This window comes from Vitis vinifera, chromosome 8 (assembly GCF_030704535.1).
Source record: "Vitis vinifera cultivar Pinot Noir 40024 chromosome 8, ASM3070453v1".
Lineage (NCBI taxonomy): Eukaryota > Viridiplantae > Streptophyta > Magnoliopsida > Vitales > Vitaceae > Vitis > Vitis vinifera.
This window is the reverse complement of record NC_081812.1, coordinates 18,579,662-18,591,918: the sequence shown is the minus strand read 5'-3', so window position 1 is coordinate 18,591,918 and position 12,257 is coordinate 18,579,662. Positions and strand designations below refer to the sequence as shown.

Genomic DNA, 12,257 nt, shown 5'->3' with positions numbered 1-12,257 from the left:
TCAATCTTAGTGGATGATAATGTTGGTTTTAATCCACAAATATAAAATTATGTTTGATAGTGATAACTTTAGAACAATTTTTTAAAAGGCTTAAAATCACCATTGATAGTGTTTTCTTATGCTATGTTCGGTTTTTGGGAAATTGAGGAAAATTGCAAAGGAAATAAAATCAAGAAAATTACAAGTTTAAAAACAATAAATTGTGTTTGTATGGTATTTCAAATAAATTTAAAATCAATAAATTTTATAAAAGGCTCAAAATCATTAGAAAAGGTAAGAAAACTCATTTATAACCAGGGGTTTTTGAACCTCTTAGACTCTTACTAGGAAAAGGTAAGAAAACCGATTTATTACCATTACACCACATGCCAAGTTCATTCATTTATGCCCCCTTAGTTTCACCACAGCCATGAAAGTTGGTCTTGATGTACAAAATAAACTAGCTTTTGGTCACATGACGGGCATATGGCACAAAAGCTTTAGTTAGACAATCATCTTAAAAATCACTAAATTCGGACCATAAATATTTTAAAGAGGGAATACCTTTTCCAAAGCCTCCGAGGGAGAAGGCTACAAATCCGTTGGCAGAAATGTGCTTCCAAAAGGCATATATGCAAATTGGGGTGTTGAAATACATAATTTCATAGAGTAAACATAAATACAAAATGATGCATCATGATTATGCCAATGTCTTGTCGAATCATCATCGATGCAGTTTCAACAAAAGTGCTAGAAGTTTTAATAAAAGGTATACAATCTTATTATCATCCATTAAATTCTATCGTACTTTAGCCCTTGGGCTCTTTTTCACCAAAAAGCAATGCTTCCCGCTACCATAACCAATCTCTGAGATTGTGGGACATGTTCATCTTCCTTGTTCACGTGAAAAAATAACTCATTTTCGAAAAAGAATTTATACCATGAAATCATAACCTTTAAAATAATGACAAGATTATACATGATATAAAAAATAAAATGTGTGGAATATAAAGTAATGGAATCAAGTTATAAAATGAGGTTTGAGTTGAGTATTCGGTAATGTCGCATTTTTAAAAGATGTCGAAAAAAATATTTTTATTTTTAATGGATATTGAAAGAGAAAAATGGAAAAAAAAAAAAAAAACCTTGGGGACACTGTAGTGAGAGCCTAGGAGGAAACATTGCTAGTAAAACAACATCCACTAACAAACAGAAATGGTAAAAGTAGTTCTTGACTGAGGATCTCTGGATAAGATTTGTGTCTGAGCAAAAGTAGTTCTCTTCCGAGAAAAAAAATACAAAGAACTATATTTCTAAAAATGGTAAATTCTGAGAAATTTAATTGGAAGATGGGGATGATCTTGAGACACTCAAAAATCTAGCGAAGATGGGGTGATGATCAAACATGCATAAAATAGTAAAATCAAAGGTAAAAGAAGCAGGAAATGATAGCTTGATGTGATGCCAACGGCCACAGCCCGTCAAGGTCGAAGAGAACAATATAAGAATGGTGCCAAAACTCTGAACTGAAAGAAAAGAAAAGAAAAGTTGACAGGCTAGCACTCTGGGCTGATGCAATGCCATGTGTCCGCATATAATTGTCCTGATGAATAGATGAAGCCCACATGATATTTCACGATATACACAGTGAGTAGTACTGTACCCTAAAGAGGCATTACCACAGTCATAACTTCATTAGCTTTCGTAGAAACCAAACCTTACAGAGAGACATAGACTGAAAGAGAGAATGGATAGAGCGCTTCTGATCATTCAAGTTACAGGTGTGTACTTTTGGACACACACAAATGGATTATTATTACAACCCCCAATTCATTTTATTCAATTCAAACAGATGGAGTTTTATGGTGGGACGCTAGCTAGCGCCTTCTTGCAGCTGTTTCTCGCTGAGCATTGAAGAAGACAGCAGCCACGGGAAGACCCAGATCGTTCTCAGCCGCGAAGCTCCGGGTGTTGAAGTGATCCCTTGAAGTTGGTGTGTTAACCGTCTGTCTGCGTTTCTGCTTGAAGAGAACAAACACAAACCTGTGGATCCCTATGTTAGGCTTCGGGATTTCATAGCTCAGCACTTCCCTTCCTGTTTAACACCAAACCAACAAAGGGCTTAACAAAACAGGAAAAACAAACCACAAAAAGAAAGAAAGGTGGCCCTCTCTCTATCTTGTTATAGTAGAGTAATTTAAACAGAACAGGCATACCAAATGTGGCATCTGTCGTGCCTGGAATGTCTGTCACTATCCTGCAAATTAAGCAATGATTATTAATTCTCTTTATATATATTCATAGCTCACTAATGGATATATTTTGTTATAATCTCTTCTATCATGATTATCTTAGTATACAACCAAGTGAATACAGAACTGACTTTGTGAAATACTGCAGGTGTGGTTCTTGACTAACGTGTGTGTTTCTGGTAGGTGTTTGAATAGCTGTAAATGTGAAGATACATATCTATATATATCTTAATGAATTGCAGCTTTATAAAACCAGCATTATTTGTTGGTTTGATTTATGTGGGACGGGGTGAATCAGGGTATACCAGTGCAGGTGTTCTCTTAAGTAGGGATCACTAGGACCAGGAACATCTGGGTCTGTCATGACCTGCAATGGAGGAGGAGGAAGAGGATTATAGAATCTCAAAGCAATATATTAATTGTACGAGAGAAGCAAAAAGAAAGAATTCTAGGGGTCTGGAGAAGTACCAGTGTGAAGAAAGACCTCAAGTCACCTCCTTGAACCTCAACTCTAGGTTTGACGGTAATTGAGGAAGGATAGAGTTCATAACCATTGCAGATTTGCTTGTTGTGGTAAGTAACAGTCATTTTTATCGTTGGAGGGAAAGGATCAAGTACATCTCCTATAACTCTCCCTACAATGAGAGGTTCTAAAATTCTTGCCATAAGAGAGAGAGAGAGAGAGAGAGAGAGAGAGAAAGAGAGAGAGATATAACGGAGCCCTTAGATATCGGGTAGGGCAACTGAGGAGGGTGTCTTGGGTGTAGAAGTAGAAGCATGGAACCCTATTATTTATAGTGTTGTGAGGTGCCTTGAAGACTACTAGATACCTAGTGAGCTAGGGCATGAGAGAAGAGAGGGAGAGGGAGAGAGAGAGAGAGAGGAGTATAAAAGCCTAGAATATGAGACATCAATATAGGGCTTACCGTCCTCTCTTTCCATGACAGGTCAAGTGAGACCTTACTATGGTGCGCTTTCTATGAAATCATTTCTCTATAAATATGTACATATTGGTTATGTGACCATTTCTTTCTCTGATTGGGACCATGGGAATTGGTTCTTGATTGGCTGCATTAGTATATTACCACCTCTCTCGTTGGGACCCCTGGAATTGGTTCTTGATTGGCTGTACCCTTGGCTAATAACTATTTTATTAAAAGAGGGGGTGATTTTCCCGCAAGTCAGAAAAGAATAATATATGTGACTGCATCTGGGTCACCACTCACCACTACCCTAGTGGTCGTATCAAAACCTAATGAAAAACATGAAATTTATGGGAATTTATCTGCTTGAACATTCGCCGGCCTAACAATAAGAATCCATCCCTTTTCCATTTTTAAGGTAAAGAACTGGAGAGATGGTGGAAATGGATTTGCTAGAACCTTCCTAAATTTGCATTCTTACATTGTTTACTATTTTCAGTTATTCTTCGAGGCCTGAGAGCATAAAGGAGCTCCACCAAAAATACAGAGACAATAAGCGTAGGGCTGAGAGTCACTGCAAGTAAAGAGATTCAGAAAGTTTCTTTGTTTGGCAATGAAAGATGATGGGTTTCTATTACTAGAACCCAAAGTGCTTTTTGATCATTCATAATTCTAGCTACACCACCCTCCCATGTTCATCCTCCATTTCATAACTTAACCTTCTTTGTTTTCCCCCTTTTCCGTTTCCCTTCCTTTCTTTTTCTTTAAATAATATTTTTCTGAATTTTATGGCACTCAAATTCACTTTGTTAAGCTTCAGGTCTTACCCTCGTAAAATATATTCCATCCTAGCGAGATTTTAGCTCTATCCGCAACAATATTTCATGTCCTTAATATGTTTTTGGAAAGATTTTGACTATGTGTGGAACATGTTTTTGAAATAATTTTAAAAATTAGTTTTTGAAAATAGTTTTTAAAAACCATTCTACTATATGATTTGTAAAATACACATTTGTTTAAAATTTTAAAATATTTTATTTTCTATATTTTAAATATTTTTTATAAATAAAATTTATATATATGATATTTTATTCTTAATTATTCTGTCTACTCTTTAGAAAACAAATAAAAAAAAAACTAATATATGTTCTTGAAAACACTATATTTATCAAACATTTTTTTTTATTGGATATATATTTTTAAAAAAACAGAAAACTGTTTTTTGAAAACGGTTTCAAACACACCCCTTTTCTTCTTCAATTCAAAATGAAGAGTAAGGGCGAGTGCCGTGCCAAGTGCCAAACTATTGAAGGAAACGTAGGTCATGGTCCCAACTCTACCCTAATCTTAATTCCTTTTCTCCTGGCACCTGAGGTGAACTGGAAACCGCGATTGAAAACGAAAGAAGTCCATTCTCTCTTTTTTTTTTATATGTTAACATTCTTCGTATCGCTTCCGTTTCTGCCTATTTGGCCAGGAATCAGAAGTACTACGAGTACCACCCACCTGATGTTCATACTTCATATAGATATATATATATATATAGGACGGTACCCTCGCTATCACCTTCACTTAATTGGGACATTTTTTTTTTGTCTTAGCCTCTCTCCCCACTTGAGACCAAGTTTATAACAAGCTCCCATCCCATGAATGTGCTCATAGTTGATCGTGGAGGTGTCATACTGTATACTAGTCAATGAATAAATAGGTGAATTTTAAGTCGGAACCATGAAGGGAACATCCATTAATGCTGTGGATTAATAAGCTGCATGTTCGTTACCTCATACCTGAGAGCCTGACAGGAGAGGAGAGGGGAGAAGAGATGACGCCTGACGGGGGCTACCTCTTGTACAAGTTTGTACAGGTTACGGTACGTGATTCACGTATGCACCTATCCGTTCTTTCTGGAGGCAGACTGGCATTTGAGAATTGTGCAAAGTCTTGCATTCCGGACGAACAGTTTTTATCTAGTCCGTAGAGCGTTTAGAATTAATAACAGATCACTGACCCCTTCAAAGCAATCATAAGAGGTAGGAAAAGATAAAAATAAATAAACAGAGAGATAAAGCAAATCTGATGCAGTGAGTACGGGTGATAATAATTCAAAAACTCTGCACTTCATATTAAAATATTACAAGAAGAATCTTAATTTAGTGAAATGACAGTAAGGAATATTGATATGGAGATGGAATCCCAAGCTAAATAAAATGGAATTAAGGGGGGAGAGGGAGAGAGAGAGAGAGAGAGAGAGAGAGAGAGAGAGAGAGAGGTATGTATATGGGTAGGGGAGTAGTATGAATATATATGGGATAATGCGGAGGGAAGGAATTAAAAGGGGTGATAAAACGTCATATCATGGAAAAAGATAAAGAGAGAGGTGGGAAGGGTTTGGTAAAAGTCGGGGCAACCATCACTTCTAGGGTGGTGGTCGGGTTACAGATAGATTCTCCATGGTATCTAGCGTTTGGCTTGCTGCTTTGGGTTTGAGTCACTGGCCGCATATCTTATCACTCTGGATTTCTGTTTGGGCCAATTTTGGCAGACACATGTGTCAAAATTATGCAACAAACAAAACTTGACCCACCTGACCACATCAAATGGAATTAATTATTAAAATATATGTAAACTATTTTCCTTTCACCTGGCAGAATAAAATACTTAGGAGTGTTATTGTTTTAAAAGGATTTAGATCTTTATGTCATAAAAATTAAGTGGGAAGTGGGAGCTTAGATGGTGGAATTTGAATGTGTCATGTGCTAGATTTTAATTAGGAAGTGAATATTACTATTAAGCTTAAAGAAATTCTTATGAAAAATTAATATAATCTCGATAAATAAATAAAAATGGTTGGTTGAAGAATTTGCTAAATATGACATTTTAAAATGCTATTTTATTTTAAATTTTGAGTTAAAGTTGTTTTAAACAAACATAAGATCCAGATGATTTAGGGCAGGTCACTTAATTCTTGCTTGTCTATGCAAAGTAATTGTTAAATTTTTATTTATTTATTTGGTATTTTAAGTTTAATTCTTAAAAAATTTTAATTACATTAAAAATAGAAAATTATAATTTTTATAACTTTTTTATTTAAAAATAAATTTTATTATTTTATATGTATTAAATATAAAAAATAACAAAATTAAATTAAATTATTTTTAAAATATACATAATGGGGTGGGCCAAAATAATACTCTTTGCAAACCCACTTAAATTTCAGAAAAAAAAAAATATCAAACCCATTTATAAAAAAAAATAAAAAATAAAAGAGGAAAAAAAAGAAAAAAAAACATCCATTACCATCCAGCGAGCGTGATGATGGGTCGCAAACCATCGACATTCAATTACTGTTGGCCGGTTGGCCCAACCTTCTCTTTTGTAGTCTTTAGGCAATAGGTTTTGGAGAAGGTGGGTCAAAGACTCAAAGGATTCCCAAATCTCAAATCCAGCGGCACGAGGGTCGACTAGTCAGAGTTGGAGGGCTTTTCGATACCTGCTGGCGTTGATCATTGATTCCCAAGCTTGAGAGGGACGGGAATATTTGAAGATGTAGAGCCCATTTTTGCCAAAGGTTAGGATTTAGGGTTGCCAATTCAAATTCAAAGCTGGGTTGGGCCATGATTGGATTATCTTCAAATCTAGGGATTTATTTCCCCACCTATTGCCACTTGTAATCACATGTGGAATAATTGGTCACATGACCGTCCACCTCAGCAATCCTGCGGAGATCCTAGTGGCATTATAGTGTGGAGAGTAGGCTTACCTATGTGAGGATAACTTTAGGCCATGCATATTGTTATTCTTCCAATGCATTTTATGACCTATTTTTCCCATAGAGCACTTTTTACGAAAAGCAAAGGGTCTTTTTTAAAAAGTGTTTTCAAATTCAGGTACGAAAAAATCATTCTTAAAAAATGATTTTTTTTAAAATAAAAAAATCTTATTTAACAAATTTTGATAAAAAGTTATTTAAAAAAAAGTTATTTTAAAAATAAATTATTTTATGATAATATATTTAATCATTTTCATTTGTTTTGCAACAATTATTCTAAAAAATAACTATGCAAATATAGGATGATCGAAAATAAAATATTATAGATAAAAAATAAAATTTATTTAAAAAAAATTGAAATCAAAATATGCTACAACACTTTAATTTTCAAATAAATTTTATTATAAAAAAATACATGGAATTTATTTTTATTAAAAATCAATTTAACATCATCCAAACATCACTTAGATGCATCGTGGGTGTCAGTTATTAGTATTTTTAAAAAATGTGAGTAGAAAAGGGAACAAAAAAATTACATAGGTTTTACATTCCTTCCTATCAATGAATCGTCAATTAAAACACGAACTTTACAAGCTTGGTTAATCGAATTTAATATCATCCAAACTCATGCATAGAAAATGATGAATCATACCTTAAAATATATATATAATAAAATGTAACATGGTCATTAAGTGTACTTTCGATTCCAACACCAATACCCAAAATCTTTAATTATAATATCTATTTGAATTAATTTTATTTAAAAAGTCTCATTAATATCCCTAGATTTTCTCATTAGATAAACAAATTCTAAATCGAGTTATATTTAATAGATAGAATTTATTAATTTATTAAAATAATCTAGAAGCCAAAAACCAAAATAATTAAATCAAGTAAAATTGAATGCATTTGATTTTTTAAGAACCCTATGAGCTTTAAAAGATATCTTGGAATTAAAAAACCAACTTAAATTTTGTTATTTAATTTAAAAATAATTTTTGAAAATAATTTCAAGAAAATGCGGTTAAAAAGTATAAGTTGTAAATAGGGGTGATAATGGGGTTGGTTTTTTTTTTGGTACCTACATCATCTGATCATAATGGAAAAGATTTAAGATAAAGATAATTGTGTTCAAAATAAGTTTGAAATTTTTTTGAAAACCCTAGACGATATGACTTTCTCTCGTCCCACCTCAACCAGATTATATATAATTTTAAATAAAGAATTATTTTAATTGATTTGTTTTCATTTTTCTTTAAACATAAATAAAATATTAATCTTTATAAAGATTTATATTTTTTATTTACAAATTATATTTATTTTTAATAAAATAAAAAAATTAAAAAAAATTAAAAAAAATGAAAAATGTTGAAAAAAATTTAGATCAGATAAGGCATCAAGTATTAGTATTTCTTATACTTGCCCCATTCCATTTCAATTATTATTTTTTTAGATGAAAATAATTATAAATAAATGGGAAGAACTTGAGATGAGAAAGATTCTTGTTATAATCCTAGTTGTAAAAGAATTTAAGTTTTAAATGTTATTAGCTACACGTTCACCACTCTAAAGTGGTCCAACTCCTGACCACGTCCTCCACCAGATCTTGTGTCCGCTGAGGTTAATGAGCATGTTCCACAAACTACTCATAGTGGTGACAAAATCAGGAACAATGTGGTATGATGGAAGCCACAGTTATATAGATCTCTCATGGTCCCGAACTCGTCTCTCTACTGTTTTATCTTCATAAATACACCATCTAAAATGAGATATCAGAGCTTGGAAATATGAGACTTTACCAACTACAATTCAGAAACAATGGCCGGAGGTAAGTAGACTATTCTAAGTCTTTTTCAGATTTGATATCATGTTGTAAATGTTCATTGGATCGAATATATATTGCATGTAATATCTTACATTTGGTATCGTAGCTTTCAATTTTGCCTTTGCCTTGGTATTTGTTTTGCACCAAAATTGCTTAGTTAATGGTTCCTTTTCTGGTTATAAGAACAAATAGAACTGGAAACTCATATCCGTTCAAAATATTGTCATATATGGTTGAAAACATGGCAGGAAACAAAATGATATGTTGTAGAAAATCTGTGACCAGTTTCAACGCCTTCACATATCAAGGAAGTGGTGTGAATTCAAAGATGGAAGTTGCTTTCATAAGGCAGATCCTTTGCTTGATGCTTGGGATTTAAACCATGCACTTAACTTGTTGTGATTTTGTTGTTTAGACAGCTTGTATCCATTTTTTAAACTAAGAAAATGTGACTCATATTAAGCATTGTTTACCAAGTTCGGCATCTGGGATTGCATTCATTGGGTAAAACTGGGATTGATTCACAACCCATTTATTAAATCGGTGGAACAGATTATATCATGTGATTGGTATCCCACATGATTATTAAACAAATCACAGCTGGCTGCAACGCCAGCATACACGCAACAATGAAGCCGGTGCTCACCGCGCTGATCACGGTGTCGCCGGTGCCGCCAGTGATGAGAGACTTCGTTTATTAGGTGCATGCAGTCTCCGCCCCGCATATTGGCCGCGACTGGAGGTCACCGATGAGGCCTTACTTGCTAGTGATGCTGGCGGCCGGAGGACACTCGTGAGGCTCTTCCTACTAGTATGATGTAAACGGCTCCAAGGTTTGGACTGCAACTGGTGATGGTGCAGTACAAGTAAGTGGCGGTGAGCACGTCGCTGCCAATGATGAAGCAGTCCATGGGGTGGCAGAAAAATAGGATCATGGGTTCGGCACAGGTGATATTAAGTTGATGGAGAACCTAGAGAGAGATTGGGTTTCCAATGAAGCCCACTAAAGAAATTGGGCCATGACAATTAATAAAGTAATTAGGCCCATTAGGCTCAATGCATGACAATGACCCATTCTACAAAATTAAGGGGCTTTAAGTATTGGCCATGGGATAATTATTAAAATTTGGGCCAATTTAGGCACTTATGGTCCATTTGAAATAATTTTATTGGGTTTAGGCACCCAATCATAATCTGAAACCTTTAAAATTATTTTTAAATTATCATGTAATTTTTATACATGCAAAATAAATTATTTTATTCTAATTTATATGTTTGTATGTATAAAAATGTAGCCTAAATTAAAGTTGTAGCTTTAATTGGATGCAATTGTTGCTTAAATTTGTGTTAGATATATTAAATTTATATCATATAGTTTTAATGTCTAATGAACCATATAATTTTAAATAATTAAGGAATAGCCACAACATTCTTAATTATATAAAATTATATATTAAGTAAATAATAATCACATTATGGACATTAATTATAATTAATTATATAAATATGATGATTTTACCCCACAGAGAGTTCATTATATTTATATAATTAATTAGGATAAAATATTAAAATTAATTTTTCCTAATTTACCCGCAGAAGTTACGAAGAATTAATTTAATAGGTTTATCATAAAGCTTATAGATAGAAAATATCAAACTATATTCATAATAAATTCAGTAAAATATTTTGATAAAGTTTATCATAAAGATAATGAATCTGATTGAATTAAAGATTTAGCCCACAAACAATTTTTAATAAAATTAGATTCAATTTTTAAGTGTGTTCTACATTGGTAAAACATGAATTTAAATTAAAGCCTCAAATTTTAAGAAGCTTGTAATATTTTTGTGCAGTTTTACCTAGCATATCTGATATTCGTTGTAAGGTTCCTAAACTCAGGGGAGATAACTTTAAGATATGGAAAGAGAGAATTCTTCTTCAATTAGGGTGTATGGACATAGACTATACCATAAGGAAAGATGAACCACATAAGATCACTTATACCAGCATACCTGATGAAATTCTATTGTACGAACGCTGGAAGAAATCTAATCGCTTCAGCGTGATGTACATTAAGACAAAAATTAGTGTTGGTATACATGGTTCAATCGAGCAACATGAGAATGTCCGCGAATTGCTAAAGGCTATTGACGAGCAATTTGTCACTTCAGATAAAGCCTTGGCAAACACCCTAATTATGAAGTTCACATCCCTGAAGCTCACCGGTATAAGAAGTGTACGCAAACACATCATGGAGATAAGGGACATAGTGGCTCAATTGAAGAAGCTCAAGGTATAAATGTCTGAATCCTTCTTGGTGCACTTTATCCTTAGCACTCTTCCGCCTCAGTATGGACCTTTCAAAATCTCTTACAACACACATAAGGATAAGTGGTCTATAAATGAATTGATGACCATGTGTGTTCAAGAGGAAGGAATGTTATTGATGGAACAAGGAGAAAGTGCCATGATGGTGACGCAAAAGAAAGGAAAATCTCAAGCCAGTCAGAAAGGGAAGCAACAAATTCCTCCCAAATCTGACATTAAGAAAGACGAAAAGTGTTTTTTCTGTAAAAAGAAATTATACGTGAAGAAAAAATGTTTGAAATTCTAGAAATGGCTTGAGAAGAGAGGTAACCCTACCTCATTTGTTTGTTATGAATCTAATATGGTTAATGTAAACACCAACACATGGTGGATTGATTCTAGATCTACAATCCACATTTCAAATTCCTTGCAGGGTATGCAAAACCTAAGAAAGCTAGTGAAAAGTGAACAATTCATCTTATCCAGAAACAAGATGGGCTCGCATGTGGAAGCAATAAGGACATGTTATTTAACCTTAAATGATGGTTTTGTTTTGGAATTGCAAATGACCTTTTATGTACCAAGTTTCTCACGAAACTTGATTTCAGTTTCTAGACTTGTACCATTTGGATATTCCTTTCATTTTTCAGAAACATCTTTTAGTTTGATTTATAAATCTGATTGTGTTAGGAATGATATTTTGTCTGATGGTCTTTATTGCATATTATTACAAAATGATACCACTTATAATTCATTACATGTCCAAATTGGCACTAAAAGATGTGTTGTTAATGAGGATTCATTTACATTGTGGCACCGAAGATTAGGTCATATTTCCTTAGATATGATAAAAAGATTGGTAAATGATAGGGTACTTAATACTCTAGATTTTACTGACTTTGAGACTTGTGTAGACTGCATTAAAGGAAAGCAGACCAACAAGTCAAAAAGATATGCTACTAGGAGTTTCGCCATATTAGAGATCATACATACTGATATTTATAGTCTTGACATGGACTTTCATGGTAAGAAAATACTTCATCTCTTTCATAAATGATTTCTCATGATACATGTATCTCTACATACTTCATAACAAAAATGAAGCAATATATGCATTTAAGGTTTTCAAGGCAGAAGTAAAGAAACAATGTGGTAAACAAATTAAGATCGTGAGATCAAATAGAGGTGGAGAATATTATGGT

General features: G+C 33.5%; 1 protein-coding gene across 1 annotated transcript; it reads right to left on the bottom strand.

Annotated features, from left to right (window-relative positions):
- Positions 1 to 1,715: 1,715 nt before the first annotated feature.
- On the bottom strand, positions 1,716 to 2,986 carry TFL1B (protein). Its single transcript, NM_001281002.1, is given in 4 exon segments — positions 1,716 to 2,074; positions 2,196 to 2,236; positions 2,537 to 2,598; positions 2,700 to 2,986. Coding segments are annotated over 4 exon segments (519 nt in total). The 5' UTR covers positions 2,898 to 2,986; the 3' UTR covers positions 1,716 to 1,856.
- Between the last annotated feature and the right edge of the window lie 9,271 nt (positions 2,987 to 12,257).